This window comes from Osmerus eperlanus, chromosome 25 (assembly GCF_963692335.1).
Source record: "Osmerus eperlanus chromosome 25, fOsmEpe2.1, whole genome shotgun sequence".
Taxonomy (NCBI): Eukaryota; Metazoa; Chordata; class Actinopteri; order Osmeriformes; family Osmeridae; genus Osmerus; species Osmerus eperlanus.
Window position 1 is genome coordinate 3207937 of NC_085042.1, and position 13136 is coordinate 3221072.

At 50.2% G+C, this 13136-nt stretch overlaps 2 protein-coding genes across 2 annotated transcripts; both read right to left on the bottom strand.

Moving 5' to 3' along the window:
- Positions 1-9046: 9046 nt before the first annotated feature.
- On the bottom strand, positions 9047-10660 carry zgc:112294 (transmembrane protein 17A). The gene is made up of 4 exons (XM_062451674.1): positions 10409-10660; positions 10201-10304; positions 9842-9955; positions 9047-9408 (listed from the first exon to the last, which is right to left on the bottom strand). The coding sequence occupies exons 1-4, from the start codon at positions 10530-10532 to the stop codon at positions 9082-9084; spliced, it is 669 nt and encodes a 222-aa protein (XP_062307658.1). The 5' UTR covers positions 10533-10660; the 3' UTR covers positions 9047-9081.
- A 335-nt stretch (positions 10661-10995) lies between these two features.
- selenoe (selenoprotein e) lies at positions 10996-12641 on the bottom strand. Its single transcript, XM_062451482.1, has 5 exons — positions 12597-12641; positions 12261-12497; positions 11938-12014; positions 11542-11620; positions 10996-11310 (listed from the first exon to the last, which is right to left on the bottom strand). Exons 1-5 carry the CDS (start codon positions 12624-12626, stop codon positions 11167-11169), a joined length of 567 nt encoding a protein of 188 aa, XP_062307466.1. The 5' UTR covers positions 12627-12641; the 3' UTR covers positions 10996-11166.
- Positions 12642-13136: the final 495 nt, after the last annotated feature.

Here is a 13136-nt window from a genome sequence, read left to right on the forward strand (position 1 = left end):
TTCAGAATGGAGGCCAACCTCTCTGTCTATCGGCATGAGTGTTACAAAACTGGGCCAGGCCAGGGCACCGGGACAACACCATAGCAATATCAGTACAAAAAAAACAAAAACATGCCTGATGCATGAAACAGATGTAAGGAGCTCTGCTATCGTCAACACTGTCAACACTGTCATTTTTCTACCGCGTCTCCTTGGAAACCTCAGACACGTTGCAAAGCCTGGACGTCACACGGCTTGTTTTAGCCTCTGCAATAAAGTCAAAACACCTGCGTTTCCTCCCAGACCCCCCCCCCCCCCCAGTCCGGCGTTCCGTATGCATCGGTACGCCGATATATCTACCAAAGTATTGTGGGTTTCCTACTGTCTGTAGACATGTTCAGAAGGGGGGGGGTTGTTGACGGGAAGCTCAGACTAGATGAGGGTGTGTCTGGCTGATGCGGTAGGGTGGTGAGCAGCTGAAAAGATTCTGAGAAGGTTCTAGAAATACGTACCGCTTTACTGAGTACTCGGTATTGAGAAATACTGCATTAACTGCTTAATTTAGTATCGAGTCATACTGTACAACTGCTTCACTAATTATCCCACTGACTATTGAGTATTATTACTATTGAGACTTACATTACATTTAGACATTTAGTCATTTAGCAGACGCTCTTATCCAGAGCGACTTACAGTAAGTACAGGGACATTCCCGTACTTACTAGCCCGATTCCCTCACCGCTCAGCCATCTGACTCCCTGAGACTTATGAGTTTGGCTGTATTAATTACCGCTTTACTAAGTCATGAGCATTGAGTAATGCTGCATTCATAAGCTCTTTACTTAATGCTGAGTAATGAGTTATGCTGTAATTAGAACTGTTTTACTGAGTATAGAGGATTGCTGTTGAAACTCCAGACTAGTCCAGACCTGACCAGAAAGAGGCTCGCTAACCACTGCTTCAGGACCACCGTGTCCCTATTTGTGATTGTTTTTAAATATAATCAGCAGCCTCTGTAACTAAACACTACCCACGTAGTCTCTTTAAAGAAAGGAACTGTGCTGTTTTTCTTTTGGCTGTTATTTGCAGCTTTTCAGAAGATGGTGATACAGTTTAAAATAGTTCCGTTTTTGACCACCGCATGTTGTTATGGAAACAAAAAACACGCAACCGCCTCTGCTTTTTCGACGCGAAAAAAAGTCTGAAAAAAGACAAATGATGTGACCACGGGTCTGAAATACCCCTCGCTTGATTAATTTGGCGGTTGGAGACACTTCATACATGGATATTACTTTCCCCATTTAACTTCACTGGTGGCCACTCTGTACGTGGGCCCTGCAAATATAGGAGATCAGAGGAGAGAGATGGAGTTATGATTATCCCTTGCGCTCTGGGCCAGAAGGGATAACAATTATCTGCTCCTTCTGAGCTATTTGTCACAAGTTTCACAGCCTCAAAGGGATGAAAGAGAGAGGGAGAGACCAGAACGAAAGATAAAAACGGCACAGCTTCAGTGAGAAAAATAAAGACAGCTAGAATATTCGTTCTTTCTTGAGCACTTTAATAATGAAGCAAAACTGTTGACTTCTATGACTGTGCCCCATTCATCTCCGATGGCTCATTTTAAACGCTTGACTGTGTCTTTCACTGTGTGTGTTTTGAACCATGAGAATTAAACTGCTCTAACTGGATGGCAGCCGAGAGAGAGGTATGACCTTCTCTGTTGTCGGGAACTGTGGGAAATGTAGTCCTGTGATTTGATTTTTTGCCTTATCCACTTCGGACCTATGGCATCATGCGTTTACATGCATGTTTCTCATGAAACATGGTTTATTATCAAAGAAAAGTGTACAATGTATAAACCGATCAAATATTTATTTTCTTTTTACGGATACATAAACAATGCTCATGTTATAATAATGTTATATGACAATGTTGATAGTCTATTGAATGTTAGAGTTCCATTAATTGTACTGTATCTAGGTCTAGCTGGGTAATGTGATCAACTCCATGAATCTAGCTAAAAATACGCAAACCTTTGACATGACGTCTCCTCACCCCCTCACGTCTGTGGAACGCCATTTCACATGAATAAAGATACATCGACTCGTCCGCGACTGCTGTATGATTCTGTGTTTGTCGTGTCGACCAGGAACCGTGCAGAGTTACAGAGGAGAGGAGGGATCGGGACAGCGTGACATGATGACATTGGAGGCTCAGTTTCTCTGGGGGTTTCTCTTCTCAGGGTTGGGTGCAGATCTGATTTGCTGTTCCATCTCCAGATGCCTCTCGGCTGCTGTCGATGCTATCGGTGATTTAGGCTCCTCTATATTTGATGTCCATGACACACACACCCAAACACACACACACACACACACACACACACACACACACGGTCAGACATCCCCGGGCAATGCTGTGATCTGTGAGCGGATCCCAGTTGAGTGCGAGGGCCCGGGGCTGCCTCCAAGGAGATGTGGAGGTGTTTGGGTCTCCAGCCCCGTATACCATCGAAACCCTTAAGGCTGTTCTGAACTTTCCTCTGACCTTCTGGACTGGATGGCCAGGCCTAGGACCCCCGACAGGGAGCCTGCAGAGACTGGCGTCCCACCACTTGCTGTCGTGTCTGGGATGTTTCTGGGGGCCGTAGGCAGGTCTTTGATGGAGGATCAGGCTGGAGCTGGGCTGTGTGATGGGATGATGGGCTCCCTCCATGTTTGTTCTTCACACTGAGGTGACGTAACGGGAGAACAGCCACGTCTCAGGTCTGCTCTCTGCTGCTTGCACGTTGCTGCCGGAGGAGGATTGTGGGGGTTGTAGTCTTGAGAGGCTGTGTCTGTCTCCGAGAGCCGGAGTGTGATCACGATTCATGGCTAGGTCTTCTCTCTTCTATTCTTAGCTCAGCTTCTCCAGCTCTTCTCTTAACCCTTGTGCTGCCTTCGGGTCACATGACCCAAAGGTTCATAACGAACCATCGTTGTGTTTGCCCAATTTTATCCAATAAAAAAAACAAATACAAATAATTTTCTTTTAACCTTTGCAACGTGGGGGGTCTGAGACAGCCCAACGGTTAAAAGAAAATGCTTCACTTTGTTTTTGTATGCGGTAAATTTGTCGCAATACGACGGTGGGTCACAATGACTGATGGGTCAGAATGACCCGAAGATAACACAAGGGTTAAAGCACAACACCAAGGAGCTGCCACCGTACCTGAAACGATCAAAACGACACACGTGGAACACGCGTGGAAACACACATTTGCAATGGTAAACAAGAATCCATGTCAACGTTCGGGGGCCGTGACTGCATCCGTCTCACATTGACTGTGTCTTTCCTCCACACGGAAAAATCAGCCCAGCCCTTTATCTTCTTCACAGTCACAGTCTAAGAGACATCACTCATTTTCCAGTCCTGTAATCAAGGGGATTGTTGTGCAACATCCCCTAGAGTGACTGTCCAGTTCATGGTCATCTCCAGCTCTCCTATATTGGACCTGGTGATGAAGGAAGGTCAGGGAGAAGGAGATTGTGGGCATGTAATTTAACCCATTTATCACCTGGGGTGTCTGCTGGGAAGAGTGAGGAGAGAGGAGGGGGGAGGGAGAAGAGGGGGCAGAACATGTGAGGGAGGGAGGGAGGGAGGGGAGGGAGGGAGAGAGGGAGAGAGGGAGAGAGGGAGAGAGGGGAGTTCTGTAGATGGTTCTAGATCGGAGGAACTCTACATTTACATTTAGTCATTTAGAAGACTTACAGTAAGTACAGGGACATTCCCCCGAGGCAAGTAGGGTGAAGTGCCTTGCCCAAGGACACAACGTCATTTGGCACAGCTGGGAATCGAAGCGACAACCTTCTGATTAGTAGACCGATTCCCTAACCGCTCAGCCATCTGACTCTACCCCTCCTTCCTCACCCCCCGGCTCTACACCACCACCACCCATGGAGGTTAGGGCTGGGGCTCATTTAACCTTGAAGAGATCAGGCTTTGGTTTGACTCCGGACCTGGACGCCCAGAGCCCCGACTGGGAGCTGGGATCAGGGAGTCAAGAGAGGTTCCGGATTTGTAACACAGAACAGAAGGCAAACACTGACTATTCCAGTCACGGTGCATCTGTTGGAACGTTTGTGTGGTCTGTGATTCCAGCATACACCTGCATGTTGATACACTGCTCCTTTAAGTCACTGATTCATAAGATGTCAAGACTTCCAGTTCTGTATGTGCTGTGGTCTGATCTCAATCATTATGTTTTTTCCTTTGGTGTTAAGCACATTAATACTACCGGAGCCAGGAGAGAGCCGAGGGCAGGGTTTATCTGTCGTAAATCCCCATCAATTCGCAGCTCTTGCTTTGCATACCAATTATCTTTCTCCAACTCATCTCTCAGAGAACAGCCTGTCTGCAGAACTAAGGATTGTTGCTCTGTAGGGATTGTATCTACTGCAAACCCATCCATAACGAGGAGGAGAGAAGTTATCAGTCATGCCCCCTCCCCAAAACACACACACATGCACTTACAGATACACACACACACACTCACAGAGACACACACACACGTGCACACAAACACACACTGATACACACACACCACAGCCTGATGTAGGCCTAACTGCCTCATCCAGTACTGATTAGGATGCTTCAATTTAGACTGTGTCATTCAGTCAATACTAGTACGAGGTCAATACCAGGCCAATTCTGAGTCAGTACCAGGCCAGTAACAGGTCAACACACGGGCAATACCAGGACTGCGTTTCCCGAAAGCGTCGTAAGCCTAAGTTGATCGTAGAATCCATCGTACGACGGATCGTAGTTTTACGGGCCGTTTCCCAAAGCCATCGTAGCTAAAGTGGCTCTTGAAAATTCGTAGCTCTTGAAAGCTCGTAGATTAGCCTACTCCTTACGGGCATGTTCGGGAAACGCACGTAAGAAATAACGATGGTTTTGTTTTTTTGCTCGTACAAAGCTACGATCCATCGTTATCAGGAAACGCAGCCCAGGTCAGTACCAGGTCAGTACCAGCCCAGTACCAGACCAGTACCAGACCAGTACCAGGCCAAACCTCTGCAGGGTGGCTCTGGTTTGATGTTCTGGACAAAGCCTGAAAAGACTTCACAGCTTGTGTACAGCTGCTCAGCTGTGGAAGACGTCCTTTCCAAGTTTGACCCTGGAACATCAGAACCAAAACAAAACTGTCTGGAAACGCCATATCAAGCAGTTGCTTCCTTGGCCATCAAACACGTCCAGTGACGACAGTTAAACCCGAGGACACAGATAACGTCCCTAAACCCGGTGAATGGGCGGCATGTCTTAATTGAAAGTCTGGCTGATGCTTTTTCAGGAGAGCGGCTTGTCTCATCTGTTGCTGTACTGGTGATTGTTTGTGGATTCCCGCGGTGGAACAACATTTTCCCGACGGATTCCCTCCCCTGGAGAAATTGTTCGAGGATGAACTTGGCTTTTCTAGTCTCTCCTGAATTCGGTTTTAATAAGTTTGAACCCAGTAGAAGGGGGGGGGGGAGCGGGAGGCGGTTGCGGGGGGGGGGGGGGGGGGGGGGGGGGGGGCGGGGGAAGAGGGAGGGGAGGGTGTGAGAGAGGGGACAAGCCGTTCCCGCTCAGAGGTCTGTCTGGCTGAGACTCGCCAAATTGTCTTTGCTTGGTGGAGGGATAATAGAGCTGTGTGAGGACAGGGCTGTTATGCTGCATATCTCCACACACACATTGGCTCCCCGGAGCCTCCCTCTCTCCCCGCGACAACCCCCTGTGGGTCCTCTGTGTCTCTCCACCTGGACTTGTTGTCGAACCCTTGTATGTTCTATTTTTCTCTGCATCTTTGTCTCTCTCTCATTTTGTCCTCTCTCTCTCTCTCCCTCTCTCTCTCTCTCTCTCTCTCTCTCTCTCTCTCTCTCTCTCTCTCTCTCTCTCTCTCTCTCTCTCTCTCTCTCTCTCTTTCTCTCTCTCTCTCTCTCTCTCTCTCTCTCTCTCTCTCTCTCTCTCTCTCTCTCTCTCTCTCTCTCTCTCTCCCTCCCTCCCCTCCCTCCCTCTCTCTCTCTATCTCTCTCTCTCTCTCTCCTTCTGTCTTCTTCTCCACCCTCTCTCTCGCCCCCCCCCCGCTCTTTCTCGCTCTCCCTCATTAGTCTCTGTCTCCCTGTGTCCCCTCTCTCTCCCTCTCGTTTTTTTTCTCTCTCCACTCCATCTCTCTCTCTCTCCCTCTCTCTCTCTCTATCTCTCCCTTTGTCCCTTACTCTCCCTTTCCAACTGTCTTCTTTCGTTCGTCTCCCCCCCCCCCATCTCTCTCTGCTGTATTAAAGGCGGCAACAGTGTTGTTCTTAATCATAATTGGGTGCAGCTGTGGAGGTAATCCCACAGGTGGGCCCTGGTGTTCACCGTGCTGCGGCAGGCCTGATGAGACACAGCCTGATCTATCTCTCCGACACAGACGCGTCCACTGCTCGTCTCAAGATGGAAAACCAGGTCGAACCGCTGCGGGCACCGCGACTGAACTCGTCCTACGATTCACATCGTCGTTTCGTTACATGTTCATCATTTCATCCCATTTGAATCATTTACTGTATGTCTTCAGAAGCAGTTGAGCAGAAACTAATGTTATGTTGGCCAATAGACTCGATTGTAACCCTCGCCTCTATTTCTCTCTCTGTCATTTCAATTTGTCTGGCTTTCTTGGTATTAAAGAACAAATGTTCACATTGCCCGAACAACAATGGAAGTACAGAAAGATGTCTAATTAGTAACCACACACATTAACACACACAGTATCCATCTGCCGAAACAAACACACACTGTGTATGTGAGCGCACTCATCCTTCTATCTCTACAGCATGTCCCCTGACACAGGATGGTGTGTGACTCCCGATGCAGTTGTAACCCCCCTGCCCCCCTCCTCTCTCCTCCCGTCTCCACACCTACGCTCCCCCTCTCTTCTCCCCCGTCTCTCCCCTCCGTTTCCTCCTCTCTTCTCCCCCGTCTCTCCCCTCCGTTCCTCCTCTCTTCTCCCCCGTCTGTCCCTCCTCTCCCCACTCCTCTCTCCTCCACCCCTCCGTTCCTCCTCTTTCCTTCCCTGTCTCTCCCCTCCTCTCCCCCCCTCCTCTCCTCCCCTCTTCCCTCCATCTCTGGGTAGATCCCTGACACAGTGTGGTCAGCACGCGGCCAGAGAGATCATAATGACATTCAGGTGTAAACAGGCTGTGGGGATATATCCAATCTCGCCGTGATTGGCTCGGTTAGCGGGAATGGCAGGCCAATTCACTTCACCACCACCCCTCCCCCCCCTACACTCCACCCCCCCCCCCCCCCCCGCAACCCCCAGCCTTGCACCACCCCCCCCCCTCACCCGTCTTAATACCGCCACAAACTGCAGCAGACAGGGACTGAGTTCATTTCTAGAGCCAGACAGCTGTGTTGTCGGTCCACGGTTTTAATGTTGCCGGAGTATGAGCTTCACAGTGGTTTTCAATGCATGTCAATACTGCAGCTCAGCTGGTATCTTCATCTGGAATCTTCATCTGGGGTTGTCTGAAGCCCGGCGCATGAGAGATCCCAGACAGGGAACAACATTGACATGCATAGATTGTGCCTGGCGGCAGGCCTCCTTGGCAGGGTGACGCGGAAACTGTACTCCGACTGCATGAGAAGACTCAGTTATGAATAAAATAAATATCCTCCTCACTGGGGGATCTTATGGCATGGATTCCCATTTCGGGGGGGATTGTGAAGCAACATCGCTTTCTCTCGACACACACAAACTCAAAGATGTTAGTAGTCCCGGTTCATGACATCTCATGACCCGTCCAGTGTGACCCAGCTCTCCGGCACCCAGGATGAGGTGGACACGGGAGGTGTGAAGGGACCTGCTGGAGATGAGGTAGACCTGCGAGGTGTGCGACTCCTGATTGAAAACTGCTCTTGGCTCAGCTCCAGGATCGTGTCCCGCATGGCGATGTTCCCAAGTCACACACACACACGCACACACACACACACATTCTCGTGCCAGAAGGCAGACACAACATGACACAGTAGTGACTTCTTGCCCTGATGAATTTATAACACCATTAATAAATCAAGAGTGGTTGGACAAACATACGTCAATATCTAACACTGGCTTGGTTCCCAATTCTTGATGATCACTTGACGCAATATGCACATTGACAAACAGTTTTTAGTTAAATATTACTATGGTAAATGGGAATACTAGGCAGACAAGCATGATCTCTCAGTCATTTAGCTGGGATGTCGGGCATATCCAATGATCCAATACACACACACAAATATACCCCGCCCCGCCCCGCTCCAACCCTACCACCCATGCCCTCCCCAAATCTCCAGCCCCCCACCACCTCATCATCTTGATTAGATCAAACATGCCCTGAACATCAAAACTCTGACCCTGTTCCCTGAGAGTCAGATTGTGTGTATGAGTGCAGACCCGAGTCCATCTGTATTCCTGTCTGCGCATTGAATACGTACAATCACACCAAAACAACTCCAATCCTTTTCTCTGCATCTCCCCAGATCCCAGAGAGTCAGCACAGGTCTAATACTCAAACACAGACAGCCTGTGGCTCGTGAGCGTCGCCAAGTGGCAGCAAATAATATAGCAAGTCGGTGTCAAAGTTTACATAAACATACTGTATAATATATGTATGAAAATAAATCAAAGTAAAAGTATTTTAAAAAACTACATAAAAAAGAGAAAGTTATCAAAACATCCAAAACGTACCAAGGCTTCAATACCAATACTGTTTACTCAGCCCAGCCCACCATAACCCAGCCCACCATAACCCAGCCCACCATAACCCAGCCCACCATAACCCAGCACAACCCAGCCCAACCCAGCCGAGCCCACCATAACCCAGCCCACCATAACCCAGCCCACCATAACCCAGCACAACCCAGCCCAACCCAGCCGAGCCCACCATAACCCAGCCCACCATAACCCAGCCCACCATAACCCAGCCCACCATAACCCAGCACAACCCAGCCCAACCCAGCCCAGCCCACCATAACCCAGCCCACCATAACCCAGCCCACCATAACCCAGCCCACCATAACCCAGCCCACCATAACCCAGCCCAACCCAGCCCATCCCACCCTTCACCCCAGATGCACGTTGTTATTGGCGGGGGGCATGGGCAGCACGCTCCGGCTGTGGGCCGGCCCGTACACAGGGCTCCCGGCCGCGGGCCGCAGAGTCTCCATCTCCCCGAACTGGCGAAGGTGGAACTGCATGGTGAGCTTGTGGGTCATGTCCCGCAGAGCCAGGAAGGACGTGACCAGCTGGGCCAGCAGGAACAGCAGATACACGGAGTGGACGGCCCTTTCCAGGGGGAGGATGATGATCTCCTCGTCCGTGAGGAAGAACAGCAGGATGGGCAGCTGGAAGAGCAGGGAGAGAAGCCAGAAGCCAGCCACCTCGGGGACCTCCACACACACACACACACACACACACAGCAGCAGAGCAGGAAGTTGGACACGGATGTGCATATACACTTATTCACAGAACAGGAAATTAGAGAACGACGGTCACACACACACACACACACACTGGTAAAGTACAGGAAGTTATAGATGGACACACGCACCCAAGCACAGACCCGTGCGCACACCCCCACCGTAACACACACACACACACAGCTGAAGACGAGTACACACACAGGTGTGCCGTCCACACAGCACACACAAACCCTGTCAGTGGGGAGGTGGGGGGGAAGGGGAGTGTGGAAGGGAGGGCAGAGGGGGGGGGGGGCGGGGCGGCGCACTGCCATGTTTACTCAGAGAGCTCCGCTCAGGGACGGCGAGGACACACACTCTGAATGGCACGCTTGTTCAACAGAGAGGAAGTGGAGTCGGTTACCTTCTCTGTGAGGTTGCCAACGTAGCCCAGATGGAGACGAACCACTTCAAAGATGGTGAGCAGAACCACTCCGGTCACCAGAAGGGCCTGGTAGTATCCTGCCAGGTAGGAGAACTGACACGCACACACACACCGTCAAAGGATGAGAAAGCACAATGCAGCACTGTGTCTTCAAGTGTCGTTGACTAAATATGTGTCTTTCTTTTGTATTCAGTCCCTGTTTGGACATTTGGAGTTAAGACCACATGAAACGACAACAAAGACCTTCATGCTTGGCCTGGTCCTAGGGCGCGTTATACTGTACGGTTGTTCCAGATAGTTCGACCCAGTTCTCCTCTCTTTCCACAGACACACTGTACCTTCAGATGCAACATGAGCACAGCAGAGGTCCACCAGCAGGGGAAGAAGAACATGTTGAAGTAGAGCAGCATCTGCAGAGGAAGGTAGGACACCAGCTCGTTCACTGCAGAGGAAGAGGAAGGACACAAGGCACCATGGGTATTGTAGTGCTGGACAGCCACTCGCGCCTAACGCGGTTCACAGTGACAAAGCCGCGGGCCTGCTCACCTGCTCTGTGGTCCTGGTCCCGGAAGTAGTCGCTGCTGTCCGCCGTCCTGTTGTTGGTGAACACAGACCCCCCCGCGTAGCCCCCCCTCAGGTTCTGGGGCACTGGAGAGTAGAACACTGGCATGGCGACCAAGCAGAACCAGCAGAGCCAAACAGAACCGAGCTCGTCCCAGGCTTGAAGGCAGACCGCGGTGAAGTGTGTTTGTGTGTGTGTGTGACTCTAGACGGCAGGGATTATCTGAACAGACAACAGCAGCGGGTTGATCAGATTAGTGTGGGGGAAGGGGTGTGGCGGGGGGAGGGAGGGTGGGGATTGCGGATTAGACAGGAGCCTGTTGGGTCAGCAGGCACTGGCAGCGGTACTGCCGATTTTAACTGAGCAGATGTGCAATTAGTAAGTTTTTTGTAGAAAACAAAAATGGATGAGCATTCAAAGGAAGAGATCCTGTTTAATATGCAGCAGGACTAAAACAGGAACACCCCTGACTTTAGAGTCAACAGATTAGCACATTTGCCGATTCTCTGGGTGCAACGTTGCCATTCCATGTCTCGTCTGACGACCCACATATCAAAACACTCGAGACGTGTTTGCTTCTAGTACTTTATTGACGGACGGAAGTATGAGTGTGTGGAACCCAGGGTGACCGTGGTGTGGTGAGCTGCCTGTTATCAGACCGGAGCCAGGCCTGCTAGCCTTGGGGCTCCGCTCGTCATTCTGCAGCCGTCCGCACCGGCAGGGTCCGGCCACCAGGGGGGCCTCACAGCTCGTCCCGCGGAGCGCGCAGCGGAAAGTGCTGGAACTCCTCAGGAACCTCTTCTCCCTTTGCATCCCTACGGTAGAAGCCCAGGGAGTCCAGCAGGCTGCCGATCTCGTCGCCCTTCATCTCTTTCACAGGGACAGTCTGAGAGACACACGTACACACACACACAGACACACCCATACACACACACACACCACACACATATAGAGACACACACACACACATACACCCACAGACACACACACACACATACACACACCACACACACAGACACACCACACACACACTCAACCGCACACGCACACACACTTGTGTCACATGTTGGCCCACATCCTTGCTTCGTGTTTGTTTCTGTGACCATTTTGGCGTTACCTTGACAACCTGGTCCTTGTCGTCGTAGAAGATGAGGCGCGGGTTCTTTTCCTCTGATGAGTCATACTCTAAGTTGTGACTTTGGTGGAGGGAAGCGTGAAGGAGAAAGGTTGCACAACAGCGACACCATTTTCAACAAACAGTTTTCACATATCTATAAGGGGCAATCATTATCACACAAACACTGGCCTAAGCTATGATTGTGTAAATTCCTTCCTAGTCAGATGTTTGTCTTTATGAAGTGTAACTATCAGGTAGTTGAGAGGAAAACATGTTTTTCTGGGAAGGCACATGCGGCTGGTTGGCTTGTATGTCAGGAACTGTTTTCAGTCTTTCTGAAAGGTCATGAACTCAAGTCTTGGTTGAGGGTTTGAGAAGTCTAGTGTTGAAGGATACTACAATGCCCAGCGTTCCAACAGGAAGTGGTGAAGCTCAGGCATCTTCTTTATGGATCATCCAACCACGCTGGGAGCCTGGTGGGGAACAGGAAGTGTGGTTACCAGAAGTGTCACCATACCAACCATCTGTCAATCAAATGTCAACGTCGTCCACAATTTACTCTCAAAATACTCTCTTTCTTACTGTATCAGAAATAAAATATTTGTATATTATATCAAGTCAAAATTGTAATTCAAATCAATCAACTACACCAATCCAACCTTCCAATCCAACAAACAGGAAAGAGTCATCACCCTACCAGGCTTGCCTTCCACACTCACCAGCAGTTTCCCCCTGGCTATGACAGGCTTGTCCTCCAGGGCTGTGCCTGTGGTGTTCTCCTCCCCTCTCCCCGGGGCCCACAGGGTCAGTGTTAGCACCAGCAGGGCCCACATGGTCCCACCAACGAAAGAAACTCTCAGTGTCGCCAAAGACTCAGATGACGACTGTTCTGCACCTCCGATGTACAGGAATGGTTCCTTCCGACCAGGTGCTTTCAGATACCTGCTCTCAGGGGACTGGACCATTTGGGATACTTAGGGGGGGGACACACAACATCCATTGGCACTAAATCTCTGTCTTTGATATTGTTCCTTGGTTCATCTCAAAGATAACACCTTAAGCAATGCAGACTTGGGGATTTCCATGACCCTGCTTCCTCCGTTGTGGGTTTGAACGGTTCTTAGAACGTCTAGGACTAATCTTTATCCCCCTATGACCCCCTGACCCTGAGGTAAAAGTCTCTCCCAGGTCTCCTGCCTCCACAGAGCTCCACGCGGACAGAAGCGGCACCTGCCTCCTTATCAGTGGTTCCCACGCCTCAGTCCGGCCTCTCCCAGATCCCCACATGCTAGCCTGCTACTGATAGGAAACCAGAGCTCGTTCAGTTGCGTGTGACTGCCGATAATGGCGTCTGTGACAGACTTCAGAAAAGAGCGTTGAGCAGAGGAAAGGGTCGTGACAGCGAGATCATAGTCTTATAGCACCAACAATAACAGTCGCATTCTCTCCAAAAAAGCCGGGCGGCTGGCCAAGTTTACAACTTTTCAGTCCATTGTTTGGAAAGGGCTTTTACATCAAGTCGCCTGAAGAGGGTGTTCATGTCTGTGCATGGATGTCCTGGCAGATTGGCGAGTATGATGTACTTCCAAATCCTA

Bases quoted from the DNA above. Each gene is read 5' to 3' on its own strand.
- zgc:112294 (XM_062451674.1), bottom strand. From the start codon at position 10,532: ATGCCAGTGTTCTACTCTCCAGTGCCCCAGAACCTGAGGGGGGGCTAC. The intron at 10,305-10,408 runs GTGAGCAGGCCC...CTTCCTCTGCAG, and splicing joins GGACCAGGACCACAGAGCAG to TGAACGAGCTGGTGTCCTAC. The intron at 9,956-10,200 runs GTACAGTGTGTC...TGTGCGTGTCAG, and splicing joins TGCTCATGTTGCATCTGAAG to TTCTCCTACCTGGCAGGATA.